At 48.9% G+C, this 17,579-nt stretch overlaps 1 protein-coding gene across 1 annotated transcript in view; it reads right to left on the reverse strand.

Annotated features, from left to right (window-relative positions):
• SLC6A5 (solute carrier family 6 member 5) overlaps positions 1-17,579 on the reverse strand; it is a 52,936-nt gene that overhangs the window by 22,649 nt on the left and 12,708 nt on the right. Inside the window, exons 6-9 of the mRNA XM_060160835.1 lie at positions 15,485-15,626; positions 12,218-12,350; positions 3,726-3,860; positions 1,684-1,787 (exon numbers count right to left, since the gene is read on the reverse strand). Of these exons, the coding sequence (XP_060016818.1) occupies positions 1,684-1,787; positions 3,726-3,860; positions 12,218-12,350; positions 15,485-15,626 (514 nt within the window). The remainder of the gene's footprint in view (positions 1-1,683; positions 1,788-3,725; positions 3,861-12,217; positions 12,351-15,484; positions 15,627-17,579) is intronic.

The following is a 17,579-nucleotide window of genomic DNA, read 5'->3' on the forward strand; positions in this document are numbered from 1 at the left end:
GATGCTCAGACTGAGTCTCGCGGGTCATAAGTTAATAAGCAACTATGACCAAAGAAGTTCAGACAACTTAGTCTGGCATTCTAGCTGTTACGGGCTGAATTGTGTGCCCCAAAAATGTAAATGTTGAAGTCCCAACCCTCAGTTCCTCAGAATGTGACTGCATTTGAAAATAGGGTCTTTAAACAGGTGAGTAAGTTAAGAGGAAATCGTGAGAGTGGGCGCTAATCCAATACGATTGATGCCCTTACAAGAAGAGGAGATCAGGGTGCACAGCGGGAAGACCACGTAGAGACACAGGGAGAAGACGGCCAGCTACAAGCCACGCAGAGAGGGCTCAGAAGAAACGAGCCCTGTCGATACCTTGATCTTGGACTTCTAGCCTCCAGAACTGTGAGAAAATTAATTTCCGTTGTTCAGGTCACTCACTCTGTGCTATTTGTTACGGCAGCCCCAGGAGACTAGCACAAAGGCTCTCTCCAGTCTGGCCTCAGCCAATTCTCAGGCCCTATTTCCTTCTTGCCTGGTGAGCACACACCTGCTCCAGTCCCATCAACCTGCTCCCTCCCACGTCTCCATCACACCCATCCACACTCATCCCCACCTGAAAACATTCCCTTCCTCCCCTAACACCTTTTGAAATTTGGCCCAGCATAGATGTCCCTTGTGTGAGGCCATCCCAGCCAGGCTAGGCCACAGTTTAACTATAATCTCTTCCTTTTGGTTCACGAAATATCTCATGCATGATTAAAAATAGTAAGAATGGCTACTGCTGTCTACTGAGCACTTACAATGTGCAAAATATTGCTGTGGGAATTTTGCACACATCATCTCCTACCCTTCAACAAAATATTATAATCTGCATTTTACAGATGAGAAAACAGAGAATCAGAGAATTCAGTATTTTCTTACTGTTTGTCACAGATGGATTTAACTTTCAGATGTCACCTCCTCCAGAAGCTGTCCAGGCTCTCTCACATCTTTGGGGTTCCAGAGTCCCCTAATATCACACTATCCAAATGTCACCCTGCACCAGAGTCACCTGAGGATCCTGTCTCGATATGTAGATTCCCGGGCCCGCCCGACCTCCCAGATGTTCTGTTTCCTAAATCTGGGAGGAGACTCAAAGTTTGCATAACTTTGGGTTTAACTGACAGATAAAACTGTAATACATTTTAACATATTTAAAGTGTACAACGTGATGATTTGATATACATATGCATTGAAACAGGAGTCCCACCATTGAGTTAATTAACACATCCATCACCAAGGTATTCTTTCCACTGTACCATGCTGCCTTTCTTACAGGCTCTCTAGAAAGGTGTTTGTCGAGTGACTGAATGACCTTACTTATCAGCGACTACCATACAACTGTATCCATGGACTAGATAGCTCACAAATGACTATTCCAGGACACAACCAGCTGCATGGCACCTCCAGAGAAACTCAATTCCATCCCATGCGTGAGAATCAGGGTGCAAGTTGGGGTCCAAGCCAGGCCACCAGAAGCCAGCAGCTAGGCCTTAGCAGGCGATTTCCCCTACACCAGAGCTAACTGTCTGGCTCTGCCTTGGGTGAAGCGTGAGGATATGGCCTCAGGTGTCTGATGACACAGCCCATGATTCTGTCCCCAGGCCCTAGTCCCATTCACCCGCTACCTCTGGGGCTTGAAGTGCCTCCACGTACCTGTAGCAGTTGTTGTGGAATTTGTTGTAAGAAGAAAGAGTGATCAGGCCTCCCCATGCGGCAGATAAAGAGAAGAAAATCTGAGTGGCAGCGTCTTTCCACACCTGGGAGGCAAAAGAGGGGAAGATTTAAGGTCACTGAAGGAGGCTGGCCCAGGGGAGGGGAGTCTCCCAAAGCCACACCATCTCCCCCGGGGGAAAAGGCAGTCAGGACAAGATGACTTTGGCACCAACATAAACGAGAAACATACGTCATCATTTGCACTGGAAGCCAAAAAGGCAGTAAATGACCTGGGAGACTCTAACTTCATTCTAATCAAAGGAGAGGAACTCAATAAGCAATGTACACATTTCATGCTTGCAAGCCCTACAATGTAAAACTATACAGAAGGGGAGAACCCCTTCTTTAGCTGGAAGCACACTCAGAAAAACAATTTGGAACAGCAAAAATATTCATGGGTACAAAATGAAAACCTTTTAAAATTGACATTCCCCCCCAAAAATAAAAAACAAAATTGACATTCCTAAAGATTAGGACAGTTTACTAAAAATCTGAACTTCTGTAGCCCCTCATCAAAGTAAAGCAAGCTCTGTGCCACAGCTGAGTGGATGTTACAGTGCCACCTCATTCTCGAACTTGGCCGACAACACCTCTTGGGCATCTTGGTGATTTCCTTTCTTTTTTTTTTTTTGCGGTACGTGGGCCCTTCAGCACCGCGGCCTCACCCGTGGGACCTTCCCGGACCGGGGCACGAACCCATGTCCTCTGCATCGGCAGGCTGACTCTCAACCACTGAGCCACCAGGGGAGCCCATTGGCGATTCCTTTTAATTGTCCTCATTAAACTCCAGAAAGCTACTCAAGAGTTTGAGCTATAGATTTATATGATTTGATATGGACTTCCTATCCTTTTTATTAATTAAAACTGCTTTTTAAATTGTGCTTAACATATGCAAAGAGAAAGTTCAAGTGTGTGCTGGCAAAGCCTGTACCACAACCTCCATTCTCCCATGCTCCTCACTAACAAAGCTGTGGTTTTATTTAAAGGCAGCCATATGTCCGGCCAAATGGCCAACTCCCAGAATCAAGGAGAGGTGCAGCTGAGAGGAAATCATCATATGACTTCATTTCTGGCCAATGATGAGAAAATCAAGTGTTATGTGGAATTTCTGGGCTTTCTCCTCTTTTAAAGAGAAGGAAGATGCCTATCTCTGTCTCTTCCCTCACTGCTTTGTGCCACCTGGAATGCTGACATGATGGGTGGAGCTCCGGCAGCTACATGGCCGCTATTCACTGAGGATGGTGGGGCGGAAAGACAGGAACCTGGGACACTGTGGAGCCACCCAACCAGGGCTTTACTATCTACCACTGGGCTGCAAGTGAAATAAACTTTTGTTAAAGCTGCCATTATCTGGAGGTTTTTCATTATGTGCAAACTCAATCCTAGTTATGCTTTCTTAAAATCTTCTGGAAAAGCAGATTTTTCTTTAAGGTGAGAAAATGCATTTCTTAGTAAACAATCACCCCCTCATGTGAAGTTCTGGGGGTTGGAAATTTTAGAGTAAGATATGCCTGTACAGAATATGCCAAGAGAAAGTGTGTGTGCTGGCTCTGTGTCTTGGTGTGTCAGAAGTATTCAAATCTGTCTGAGCCCTTTAAATTATAATTGCTTGCGGTTTGCCTAAGTGCTATTATTTTCCAACCAGGAAAACTCCATTTCCAACACACTATAATTAGCAACAGATAAGTGTCATGAGGTGGCCCAAAGCTATTAAGGGAATTTCATTCTTCATTTCAGCCTCTGCAGCCTCCCAGGCGTAGGACAACTATTCCAGGAATCTGAAACCCCCAGCTGCTCAGTTCTCATTAAAAACTTCCAGAGTGTGTAACATTTCAAGATTATCAGGAGTTTGTAAAGGCAAACAGTGAAATGCCCTGTGGGCGGAGGTCTGACCCCTTCTGCTAAACAGTGTCCCGGAGCGGGACCCACCCCCATGTGCCGTTCCCCCTACAGGCTCGTTATAAATGAAATCAGAAGCCCACCGTGGCATCCGTAAGTTTCTCCCACTTAGGCGTGATGAAGTACCAAATCCCAGCGCCAGCTCCAGGCAGGGTAACTCCTCGGATGAGAAGAATCACCAGCACGACATACGGGAACGTGGCCGTGAAGTACACCACCTGGAAAAGCCACCGACGTGGGGGCAGGAAGGAGCAGACACACGGGATGTGACCAAAGGAGCATCGACAGAGGCAGAGTGTGATCTGCCACCCGGACGCAAGTGCCTGATAGGGTAGTTTTCCCCAAACTCTTCCAGGTCTGGGGACACAAGGAAGGCACTGGGACCAAAGGTGAATCAGAGAGAGCCAGAAATGAAGTCTTTTTTTTTTTGCAGTACGCGGGCCTCTCACTATTGTGGCCTCTCCCGTTGTGGAGCACAGGCTCCGGACACGCAGGCTCAGTGGCCATGGCTCACGGGCCCAGCCGCTCCGCGGCATGTGGGATCTTCCCGGACCGGGGCACGAACCCGTGTCCCCTGCATTGGCAGGCGGACTCTCAACCACTACACCACCAGGGAAGCCCAGAAATGAAATCTTGAGGGGGACACCCAAGACTGTGGATCGAGTCAGCCTGCAGCGCAGAAGTGGATAACTCCCTAAGGACCAACTGAAAGAGAAAGGTTATGTGCCCCCCTCCTCCCTAACTCCTAGCCCACCCTCTGCTTCAGGCCCCAAATCCCACCATTAGAGATTAATTTCTTTATCTTAAGTTTTCCATCCTTGTTTATACACACACCCTAAGTGAGGCAGCCTAGTGACATGAGAGAACCATGATCTTAGAATTAGACATATTTAGGTTCAAATAAAATCACATCTCTGGCCCTGAGTAGCTATGAGACTTAGGTCAAGCTAATCAGCTCTCTGAATCTCAGTTTCTGCAGCTGTAAACTGGGGATAATAGCACGTTTCTTAAAATAATTGAGGATTAAATGGGCCCCTAGCACAGCACCTAACTTGTAACAGATGGTCATTCAATGCAGTTAAGTTCAACAAGCATTTATCACGGCCTACTATGACCTGGGAGCTGTGCCAGGGCTTAGATGCATAACAGTGAAGGAACTCGACCTCGGAGACCCAGAGACAATGTCTGAATAATGGGCTAAGCAGTTCCAAACAGGACACTGTGAAGTCCTGGGGAGGACACTGGGTTCAATCCAGGAGATTACAGAAAGATGCATGGCGATGACGTGCGAGTCGGATCTTAGAGGCCAAGTGCAACGCAGAGGAGGGGAGGTGAGGTGGGAAGGTGAGGGAAGAAAGTGGGAAAGGCAGGGGTGAGGGCAAGGCCCTAAATTCACTAGGAGCACAGCACACAGTTGAGACTAAGAGCAATGGGGCACTAGAGACATGGAAGGAGACAGGTCGTGGAGGCCCTGAGTACCAGCCAAAGGAGGCTCCTGGATTCTGAATGAGAGGGAAGGACCAGAGCCAAGAAATATTTGGGAAATATCATCAGCAGAACTTGGGGGCTGTGGTTGAATGGGGATGAGTGAGAGGCACCTTCCTTATCTGTCAATCAAACCTCAGAATGGGGCTTCCCTGGTGGCGCAGTGGTTGAGAGTCCGCCTGCCAATGCAGGGGACGCGGGTTCGTGCCCCGGTCCAGGAAGATCCCACATGCCACAGAGCGGCTGGGCCCGTGAGCCATGGCCACTGAGGCTGTGCGTCCGGAGCCTGTGCTCTGCAGTGGGAGAGGCCGCAGCAGTGAGAGGCCCACGTACCGCAAAAAAAAAAAAAAAAAGAAACTCAGAATGCAGGAAGGGCTTGAGACCAGGATTCAGTAGACAGAGAGAAGAGCAGACTGGGAGAGCTTGGGCTCTGCACTCCAACGGGCCTGAGTTCAAACCCTAGCTCCATCACTTATGAGCTGGGCCACCTTGGGAAGTGACTTAACCTCACTGAGTCTCAGTGTCCACACCTGCACAGTGGCAATAACAAAAGCATACTCCTCACAGGGCTGTTGGAAGAGCACAATGGGATGATGCATACGCCATGGAACAGGCCTGGGACCCTGGAAAGGGAAGTACCATTTCTGTCTTGCCAATGACTCCTAAATTTAATAACCCTCACAACCCTCAGCTCATAGGCCAGTTACATCCCAAAAGTACAGTAGGAGACACTTGGAAGGATGAGGCTAAGCTCCTGTCCTGGACCACCAAACCCTCCCTCATCCTCACCCACAGGATGGGCATAGACAGCCGGCTGAGCACTGTTGGTTCAGAGCCCCTCTGTGCTCACCCCCAGCCTTCCATCCTGGGGAAGCTAGAACACCCGCCTCTGGGAGGGAGATAGAGTCCCCGTCACACACTGGCTGCACAGAGCCCATGGCCTGACAGGGGCTCCAGCCCGGCAGCGACTGGCAGGCACTGGGATGTTTAAGAGATGAGAACTGATCCAAGGACTTGCAAAGGATGGATTGAGGGAAAGTTAGGGTTGAGATGAAGATAAATCTCTCGGGGTTACTTCTTATTAATCCAACAAATACACACACATGCATACATAGGTACACATATTTTTGAGCATCTAATATGTTCCAGGCACATGCTGGGCAGGGTGGCTGGGACGATGGCCATAATAAAGGGGAGGACAGGGAAGGCCTCACTGAGAAGTTGCCCAGGACTTGAAGGAAGTGAGAAGGCGCCAACTGGATACCTGGGAGAACATTCCAGACAGAGGGAACCGCTGGAGTAAAGACCCTAAGAAGGGAGTGTGCTAGCCTTCTAGGGGCAGCCAGACAGCCGCTGTGGCTGGGCAGGGGCACAGGTGGGAGAGGGGGGCAGGGGTAGGGGTGGAGGCAGGGACAGATCCTGCAGAGCCTTGTGGGCCCGTGTGGGTGGGGAGGGGATGGGGAACTACTGCAGGGATTTGGGCAGAGGAGTGATACGATCTAGCATTTTAGCTGTCACCGGCTTGCTGCGTCACGTTTACACTGCAGGGGCAGCGGTTAGGAGGCCACGGCAGCAGTCCAGGCAAGGGACAGCAATGGTTCCACCCAGGGTGTTTCAGGGAGTTAGGAGAAATGATCAGAAACCGGATACACCGTGCAGGAAGAGCAACAGAACTTCCTGACCAATTTAATGTGGAGTGAGGGGGGCGGGAGGCAGGAGTCAAGGGTGACCCCAAAGGTTGTGGCCTCAGCAGCTGGTGGGCAGAGGTTCCGTCAGCTGAAATGGGACAGGCTGCAGGTCAAGGAAAGATAAGGAGTTATTTCTTCCTCTAAACCCAATTACTCGTCAAGGCCAAAGTCTTCCTGTCTAAGACCAGAGATGGGCTGGTCTCCTTTTCTCTGCACTGCTGCCATCACTGACCAGGAGTCCCCTCCCCGTTCCCCAGGACAGCAGCCCCCTTCACTTTTTGCCCTGAGGCACTGGAATCACCAGGGACCATGAAGGGGGGGCTCCCTGCTCCCTCCTATCCACCGCCAAAGCTGCTTCTCTCCTTCCCCTTAAGTGAAACCCTTCCACACACAGCCGGTAGGAAACCCAAAGGCATCTGACATCTCGGGAGAAAATCACCCGCCACAGGATGACCCGGGCTGTCCTCCCAGCTGTTAGATGGGGCTGGGGAGAGGAACGCTACAGGGCCGGGTGGTGCCCCGCCAAGACAGAAGGGGCAGGGTGACAACTAAGGGATATCCTCCTCACCTCCTGACCATGTGGAGCTGGTGGGAGATGAGGGTGGAAGGAGGCAAGGGAGAGGAGATGACATAGAAAGTGGGGTCCGGCAGGAAGAAGACCCCAAGAGTGGCACCAGTCTAACCAGCTGAGACGCTGCTCCCCTTTGAGTGCGGGAGACAGCGCATTTCTGGAGTTCCCTCCGTGGATCAGCTCTTTGCAGTCCCATTTTACAGAGGAGGAAACTGAGGCTCAGGTTAAGCCTCTCACAAAGGGTTAAATATCTCACTCAAGGTCTCCCAGCTGGAGCCAAGGTCCAGACTTGAAGCTTTCTAACTACAAAGCCTATTTCCATACCTTTAATGCCACTCGCTGGGCCACAGGATCAGAAACGTGTGAGGCAGGGCGGGGACTAGAGTGAGGCAAGGGAACACCCGGGGTGCACAATTTAAGGAAGCACTCACCCTCATGGGGCCGAGCCTGCACGTGCAGGAACCTGGGAGTGAGCGCCGCCTTAAATTTCACACCCTAGGCTCTTGCTTGCCTCACCAGGTCCTGGCCCTGGTATGTGGAATGATGCACTCACTTTGTCAATGGGGATTGCGGTGAACTGAAAGGGCACACAGTTTCATTTTGAAATCCTGGGGATGCCTCCAGTGTGAGTCAAGTGTTAGTCAGGTGTTTGTGGAGGTCTCTTCACAGCTAGTTCTCCTGTGTCACGGGGGCTTCAGAATGTACCTGTTTCAGGATGGACTGCCAGCAGAATTAAACTTGAACAGTAATGAATTATACTTGGCAGGAGTGACAATGACGAGTTGATCTGAGCCTGCTGGCCCGACACCTGGCAGCACAGTCCTCACAACGGGAGCCCTGAACAGGTGGTAAGGCCACTGTCCCCACCCCAGCCAGTGCCAGCTAATTAAGCTGGCTTTGTGTCCTCACCATAACTCTCAGGCAGAGCGGCCCCTGAGGTCAGATGGGCTGCATTTGACCTTCAGGCTGCCTGCTGGTCGCCCGTGCCTCTGGAATTCTAGCTGCTCAAAGGGAGACTCGGGTCTCATAGGAAGCAACCAGCCACTCTTGTCTCCTAGGGCCCTGAACAAGAGGAACTGAGTTTATCTTGCCGCAACAGAAGAAGGACATCTCTGTTGCTTAGAAATGACAGTCTTGGTGGAACTTCGGTCACAAAGGAGCCCGTCATAATGAGGTGCTGCAGCCGTGCTTCCAAACAAAGCTCCGTGATTAATGTCTGCACGAGCCAGGGCAGGATAATAAACCGGGAGGCATTATTTCCGGTGGTATTCCTCATTAAAAGAAAATCCATCATTGAACCCTAATTGGAAGCCTCGCTCAATGAAGCAGAAAGATAACTTAGCAGATCTAAAAGAAAAGCTGACTTGCTCAGGGCTACTCAAAACTCCCCATTTCAGAGAGAGAGAGCCCAGAAAATCTAGCACCAAGGATTAAATTCTAAATCAATGCCAAGAACTGATTCTAACACCAGCCCCCCAAAACTGCAGACTGATAAGCAAAGAAGGATCTTAGAGAATATTTATCTTAACCTTGAATTTGCAGACGTGGAAGATGGGACCCGGATGCCTCCTGGGACTTGCCCAGCTGGTAATGACAGCTATTGACAGCAGGACGGGGTAGCAGTGCAAGGGTCCTGATTCACAGTGGGGGGACTTTTATCCCCCCAGATGCAAATGATGGCTCCAGAATTCTGCATTTCCGTCTATTCCTAACAGCCCCTCCTTGGGAGAGGATGTCACGTAGTGGAAAGAGTCTAGGATTTAAAGGGAGACAGACCTGGGTTCAAATCCCAGCACTGCCACTTAAAAGCTGTGTGACCGGGACTTCCCTGTGGTCCAGTGGCTAAGACTCTGCGCTCCCAATGCAGGGGGTCCGGGTTCCATCTCTGGTCAGGGAACTAGATCCCACATGCTGCAACTAAGAGTTCTCATGCCGCAACAAATAAATAAATAAATAAATAAATAAATAAATAAATAAATAAATAAATAATTTTAAAAATAATAAAGTCAAATAAAGTATTCGGGAGTTTGTGAGTAGGTTATATGTAAATACTACACCATTAAAAAAAAAAAAAGCTGTGTGACCTCCAGCAATTTACTCTACCTTGATGCGCCTCAGCTTCTCTATCTATAAAATGGGAAGAAATGTCCTTACCTAGCTGGTTGTTGGGCAGATTGAATGCCCTAATGCAGATGAAGTAGTTAGCAGAGTGCCTGGCACACAGAGTGTTCAACCAACTTCCCTTTCTCTTTCCATTTTCCCACCAGAGCCACTGCTTTCAAGATGTCATCACGGGACAATATCCACTCAATACATCAGCCAATCATTATCACAAAAATGAAAAGAGTTAATGTCAATTAAGAACTGATCATATGCCAGGTATTTTTTATATATATATATTTATTATATATTTATATATATTATATATATATATATATTCTCTCACCTAATCTTAGAACAGCTCTACGAGGTATGTACTATTATCCCCATTTTACAGATGAGGAAACTGAGGTTCCAATGGTTAAACAGCTTGTCCAGAGTTACACAACTAGAAAGTGATCAAGACGGGAATTGAACTCAGACTGGTCTGACTCTAAAGCCACCAGGCCATCCTTCCTCATGTCGCCAACAAGGCTGCTGTTCTGATCCTCCTCACCTAACACCTCTTCTCCTGCCAATCACACCTTCTAGCCTATCCTGCTAGAGACCTGTCCGGCCACTTCGATTATGGTTGAAGGTGCCCTCTCTCCATCTCTAGCTATACATGATGGTCCTGCAGTTCGATTTTGGCTGAGTAAAGACATGGTCCCTCTTGCTAAACAATCACCACCTGGCTGGCCCTTTTTTTTTTTTTTTTCGGTACGCGGGCCTCTCACTGCTGTGGCCTCTCCCATTGCGGAGCACAGGCTCCGGACGCGCAGGCTCAGCGGCCATGGCTCACGGGCCCAGCTGCTCTGCGGCATGTGGGATCTTCCCGGACTGGGGCACGAACCTGCGTCCCCTGCATCGGCAGGCGGACTCTCAAACACTGCGCCACCAGGGAAGCCCTGGCTGGCCCTTTACTGCCACTCCAAGCTCAGTTCCAAGTCACGGAAGGCGAGGAGCCCAGGAAACCTCAGGACTCACAGGACGTTACTGTGAGGGTCATGTTAACATTTCCTCATCTTCCTGCTGCCCTAGAAAAACAATTGCTCCAGTCTCATAATACTCATTCAGAGCTAGCAGGGTCCTCAATCCCAGCTTTCATTTTACAGAGGGGGAAACAGAGGTCAGAGAGGAAAAGTACCCCCAGCTCACCCAGCAAGTGTTCTCACAGAATCATGTTAGAGCCAGCAGGTCTTAGACATCGCCCAATCCAACTGCCTTCACTTTAGAAATGAGACAACCGAAGCCTCCTGAAATAGCTAAGATAAAGAAAATCCGCTTTCCACTTATCGGCTAAATAAATAAAAGCTAAGGGCAAATCCGAAGCTCAACCAGGTTTCATCGTCCAAGCGGAGATGTCCCTACACAGAAAACACCACGGAAGGGCTGGGGGGCTAGAACCCAGGTCTCCTAACCCCCAGTCTGGCTCTCTCCCCACCTGATGTCATTTAAGGGCACCACTGGCTCAGGTGACCCTGACCAAGCTGCCAGAATCCACCATTCAAGCCCGTGTGGAACCAGATTACATGGAGGGCACCAGAAAGAATTGTTATCAGACGGCCCTCGTGAGCTTGTCCATGAGTCCAGGGAGAAGACAGACCGCTCTCTGTAGCTGATGGGTGCCAGGTGTGGGTGCCTGGTGGGGCCTGTGAAGCATGCCTGGGAGGTGAGAGGCAGCACGGACCCTCACCCCCGTGAGGCCGGATCCTTCCAAACGGGTTGTTTGCTATTGTGACCACAGTAAACCCTGGCCTGGACGACTGGACCAAGCCGAACTCCACAACCTATGGTCTCAGAGTCCACCATCACATTCTATTCCTTGGGCCTTAAAGACATTTGGGGTTTCATGCTGAGACATGCAAATGACCCTCCAGACGATGAACTCGTATTGGTTATCATCGAAGTGGTTGGTTAACCGTTTCACGGGGTTTTTCTAAAGCAGCAGGAAGATGAGGGGAAAACACTGGGACCTTTACCACAACCTCCAGCGTGTCCTGAGGGACCCTGCACACCGTGCCTGCCGTGCCTTGGAACTGAGCTTGGGGTGGGTGTCCCACCACCTCCAAAGGACCTGCCAAGCGACTATCTAGCAAGAGGGGCCAAGCACGTGCTCGACCAAACTCCCACTGGCAGGATTACCGCCCTGTCATGCTGGGGGCACGTGGGGTGGGAGAGTGTTGGGAGGGGGTTGGAGAAAGGGCACGAAAGGCGGAGAACGGGGTGGTCAGGAGTGAGGAGAAGGAATCCCCTTCACAACTTTGATCTTCTTCCAGCTTCCTGGGAGGAGCAGTGGCTGAGCTGGCAGCCAGACCAAGAAGCAAAAAGCCGGCAGCACCAACTCTAGACTTTCGGGAGAGATTGAATCATATCGGGGAGCGCCATCTGCTGAGTGAAGGGTCCGCAATAGGGAAGGAAGGAAACTCACCACAGAGCCCCCGCCATCCACTAGGAGCCCTGAGTACATCTGTCTCAGTTAACCCTTAAAACCTCCCAGGGAGAAAGGCATTATTACCCCATTTTACAGACAGCAGTGAAGTCACTTGTCCAAGGCCTCACAGCTACTCAGGGACGAGTCAGAATTCCACCCACGCCTCCCGACTCTCATCCCAGTGCCCTTTGGCTGCTCTATGACACAAACAGCCCTGGGGGTCCCAGAGCTTTCTCTCAGATAAATACAAGTTCTTACTTTTCCTGAAGACTTGATTCCTTTTGCCAGGGATGCATACACAATCACCCAAGCCAGGAAGAGGCAGAAGGCCAGTGGCCACCTGATCTCACCAGGATATTCAATCCCTGCAGAAATCTTCAGCACAAAGTACCTATGAGTTGAAAGGAGAGAGAAGGGAGGGGAGGAAGGAGGGGAAGGATGAGCTGGCGGAGGTGACAGTCTGCAGGCTTTATCTTCCTGCAGAGCCTCAGACAAAATCCCAGCATCCCCACCCTCCCCATCAGGGACCTGATCAGATCAGGTTGTGAGGGATTTGCTGATCCGGGCTCCCTCCCACAGCTGTCTGCGGTGAGACCAACTGAATTTACCCTGCTTTTAATTAATTATGGCACTAAAGGGGCTTCCCTGGTGGCGCAGTGGTTGAGAATCCACCTGCCAATGCAGGGGACACAGGTTTGAGCCCTGGTCCGGGAAAATCCCACATGCCGCGAAGCAACTAAGCCCGTGTTCCACAACTACTGAGCCTGCACTCTAGAGCTCGTGGGCCACAACTCCTGAGCCCGCGTGCCACAACTACTGAAGCCCGCGCGCCTAGAGCCGCGTGCTCCGCAACAAGAGAAGCCACCGTAATGAGAAGCCTGCATATCACAATGAAGAGTAGCCCCCACTCGCTGCAACTAGAGAAAGCCCGCGCGCAGCAACGAAGACCCAACGCAGCCAAAAATAAATAAATTTTAAAAAAAATTATGGCCCTAAAGGACCTACTGTATTAGCACAGGGAACTATACTCAATATTTTGTAATAACCTATAAGGGAAAAGAATCTAAAAAAGAATATGTGTGTGTGTGTAACTGAATCACTTTGCTATATACCTGAAATTAACACCATTTTATAATTCAACTATACTTCGACTTAAAAAAAATTATTTATGGCCCTGGGCGGGCTCTGAACAAGGCTATGTCAGCTCCACTGTCATCTGGAGCTGCCCCAGGAGCAGTGCAACAAATCCAACAGCGTCGGGGGTCCTGGTGTAGCAGCCCCTGGAATGGGCATTATGGAGGTTGTTGTCTTTACATAAGGACACATCAGTAACAGAAACTCTAAACTGTCAAGGATGATTTTTGTGTGTTTCTGTATTGTTCTACTCTTTTGTGAGAACGTATCCCAATAGTTTTTGTACAACTTTAAATTTAAAAAATTCAGTACAGAGTCATTATGGTAAAAGAATTTAAAATGCCGCTGTGCATTTTAGTTCAGGTTGTGATGAGCATGTCCCAGGGCTGAGGTTGGCTGAAATGTAAAAGCAGGGCTGGCTGGGCCTTACTCAAGGAACGCATTCGAAGACCGACAACCAGCCGCAAACAGAAGGGGGCTGGCGCTCATCTGTAGCGGCTGCTGGCACCTGTGTGTAAGCTGAAGGTGGCGACGCCCACATCCCTGGCTAGAGGGCGAGCAGGCAGCCTCATCCCTGGGGACAGGAAGCAGCTTCAGAGACCATGAGTCACGACGCCAGATGGGACAATCCCCTCAACTCTGTGATAAAGTCACACAGCCTGGATGAAAGTGCTGTGCGTGTAGGTGGGTGTCTTTCTGTGACCTGAATCAAGGGCCAGCCAGCATCCAGACTCTACTGGACTGCAGACATGACGGCCGAGTGTCCTGACCTGCTGAGGGAAGTGAAAGGGACAGCACCCCTCCGGCCAGCTAGCCAGCAACACTGTGAGAGGCTGTTTTGCGGTTCACAAGAGCAACCCGGAGCTCTTTTAGTCTCAACTCCTGGGGCAATCTGGGCTCTAGAGTATAGTAGAAGCCACCAAGGGTGGAACCAGCCTGGGCTACCAAACCTTAGGGACCATACTTCTAAAGCACTGAAAAGGACCCCCAACCCCACAATGGGCAGGCCATCTAGCCAACAATTCCACGGCCCCTTGGCCATCTCAACTACTCCCTGATTTAATAAGGGATATTGGATGGCCCCAAGAAGCTCCTGATAACATTCCCTCTGGAAACTAAGACTGGTCCCAGAGGATTAGCAAAGCCACCAAAAGTAGATTTGCAAAACACTTCATAATACACCTGACCACATGGATTATGGGATCAGATTTCAGCCCACCACGAGGTCAGACTCCTTTCTCAGAGCTCAGGGTGAATCAAGGCCCACCCTCACTGGTCCTACGTTTTCTTCAAAGGGGATTATTTCTTCATTCAGCCTAAGTGCCCCCCTTCTGTTCTACAGGAAACATCCATGTGCCCTCTAAGTCCACAAGAGAGAAAGCTTGGAAGAACTAGTGGGAACAGTAGTAACCACTTCCTATTATCTAAGTAAAGGCCACAAACCAGGGGCCCCCTGACACATGCATTTTACGTGACCCCAGTGTTTCATCTGAATTCGTTTGCTAACATTTAAAGTGGGAGAGACACATAAAAACTCCTGTTTTATTTCCAACTTCTCTTGTAAAATGGAAGCTCTGGCAGCACTGCCCACAATTCCCATAAGACAGGGGCCAGTTGGAGCTGAGTATCAGCAGCCTCCCTTCCACTGGGCAGACCTCCCCTCCCGTTGGCCACAGTCCCCAGCATTCTCTATCATCTTACCTCTACCTCCCTACCAAGCCCCCAAGTACATTTGAGTTTACAAGCCCCGACTTAAGGCTTAGCTAGAGAACATTATCTACTCTCTGTTGAACTCTGTCTCCATCTACCTCCCTTATGAAATAATTCCCTGAACGTTATTAAATCTTCCTGTGGTTGCTGAGGATTTCCTCAATCCCCAAACCTCAATCCCCAGTGTCTGGCAAAATGGACGAAGAAAGTAGAAAACTAAGACAGAACTGTTTAAAAAAGAAAAAAAAGGAAAGAATTAGTTCTTCTTTAAACCAAATCACTGATCATGATTTGTTTCCTGACTTTCCTGAATTTTTGTCTCTCTTCCCCTCACAAGTGCAGAAGGAAAAAAATAAAACAAGTAAAAACAAAAAACAACCTAGTCAACTGAAGGTCTGCTTAGATCGCATCGGAGGAAGGTTTGGAATGTTTTTGGCATCAGCGTCATGAACTACAGCAGCACCAATTCTGTTCCCACCAGCATTCAGCCAACTCTCCTCTCCAGGCCCACAGGGCACAGTAACCCGTTCCCAGAAGCCAGACCAGGGAAAAAAATCTTCCTCCCTGAGCATCTGAGTAGGTAGGGAGGTACAGAGGGAGGCAACCCATCCCTCTAGTCTACAAGTTGGATAGTCACTAATTCACTGGGTTTCTCTTAGAAAAGTTTTTTAAAAATCTTACTTGAAATACTCTTCACTCCCACTGACAAATGTTTTGTTGGCCTGGCTAGTGAAATTAACCATTGTCAAGTTGGGATAAGCCGTCATGCAGAAAGTTGAGTTCTTGATCTGTATTTTGGGATGGTCACTGATCACACAGGAATCTGTTTAGGAGAGGATGGAACGAAAACACAGTTAAATCTGTACAGGAAGTAGACACGTGTATCTCTCTAGCAACTTAAAAATAAAAGCCAAACATATTTGCCAAATATTGGAGAGTAACTTTGCGAGGGTATTAACCAAGCAAAGCTAGACGCAGATGAACCCCCAAATTGTGTGCTATTCATCCCAGAGCCCCCAGTACCCCCCAGCAGTGCCCGGTCCTGGCAACAATGGCTCTCATTTCTGGAGCGCTCTCTACACGCCAAGCACTTTACATGCATTATCTCACGTAAGGCTCACAACAGCCTGTGCCATGGGTACTATTGCCCCCGTCTTTCAGATGAGGGAAAAGCCTCAGAGTTTAGGTCATTCTACCAAAATCACACAGCTAATGAGGAAGAGAATCAGGATTCAAAGCCGGGTCGTTATGACTCCACAAAAAATAAATGGCTTGCAGAAATGAATTTTAATCAGACATAAGTAAAACTTCTGAAGGGCTCTACCACAGAAGGCTCACTAATAAGCCCACCTTGAACCTACTGCCTGGCACAACGGCCGACATACAGAAGTTCCCTAAGATACGTGTGCCACGCGCTTTCTGCACACTCGCATGTGCTCGTGAGTCTGCAACAGGACTGAACACAGTGGTTCTCAACTGAGAACGAATTTGTCCACTAGGGGGCACTTGGCAAAAATGTCGGGGGACATTTTTAGTTGTCATATTTGGGGAAAAGGGTGGTACTGGCAACTAGTGGGCAGAGGCCAGAGATGCTGCTAAACGTCCAACAATGCACAGGACAGTCCCACGACAGAGAATTATCCAGCCCAAAATGTCAATAGTGCTGAGGTTGAGAATGCCTGACCTAGGCTGGGATGGGAACAGGGAACTAATCAGGTGAGTCTTAGCATGTCAGGTACCGTGCTGGACGCTTTACCAATTATTATCTTGTGGAAGCCTCAGAAGACCTGGGAGGTGCCTATGATGATCCTCATTTGAAATAAGAAGATACTGAAGTCTTCCTGACCACATTAGAATGTTTCTATGATCACTTGATGGATATTTTAGATAAAGAGTCCACCGGGATTAATGCCAAAGGATATTAATTTATAAAGAGATGAAAAGTAACAATAACTAACACTTATATGGCACTTACTATGTACTATTTTAAATGTCTTATATGCATTAACTAATTTGAGCCTCACATCACGCCTGCGAGGTAGGTATTGCTATTATCTGTAAGTTACAGGTAAAGAAACTGGGCACAGAGAAGTGCGGTTGCTTGCCAAGGTCACACAGCAGAATCAGGAGGCAAACAGTCACTCTCTCTTTGGAGGCCATGCTCTTAACCACTTTACTGGGAAACAGAGAGCAGGGAACATAAACTCAAACACCTTCAGAAGCCAGGCTGGTGACACAAATTAGAAAGATATAAAATGGAGGGTAAAAAGGGGTGGCAAACAGAGAGTACGGTCTGCCCTCTGTATCCGCAGTTTTACATCCATGGATTCAATCAACCACGGATTGAAATTTCGATGGTGGTTGGCTGAATACTGTTTTCATTGTACTACACCATTTTACATAAGGGACGTGAACATCTGCAGATTTTGGTATCCGAAAGGGCTCCTGGATCCAATCCCATTAATACCAAGGGACGACTTACCAGCCAATCAGTGCCATGCTTTGCTAGGTGTCCTGATAAAAGATGCAGAAAATCCGGATATTTACATGAAAGCTCTCCATTTTAAAACATTGGAAATAAGGCCAAATTGTCTTTAAGCACTATGGACCAAAACGAAACAAAACAAAACCAAAAAAAAAAGCACATGCAGCCTAGATCTGGTGCATGGACTCCCGATTTATGCCCTCTGTGGAACAGCAAAGTGGGTAAAACCATGGGTTCAGGAGTTCCACTAGCCCTGAGAGCTTGGATGAGTTCCTTAATCTGTCCAAGCCT

The sequence above is a fragment of the Lagenorhynchus albirostris genome, chromosome 9 (genome assembly GCF_949774975.1).
Source record: "Lagenorhynchus albirostris chromosome 9, mLagAlb1.1, whole genome shotgun sequence".
Lineage (NCBI taxonomy): Eukaryota > Metazoa > Chordata > Mammalia > Artiodactyla > Delphinidae > Lagenorhynchus > Lagenorhynchus albirostris.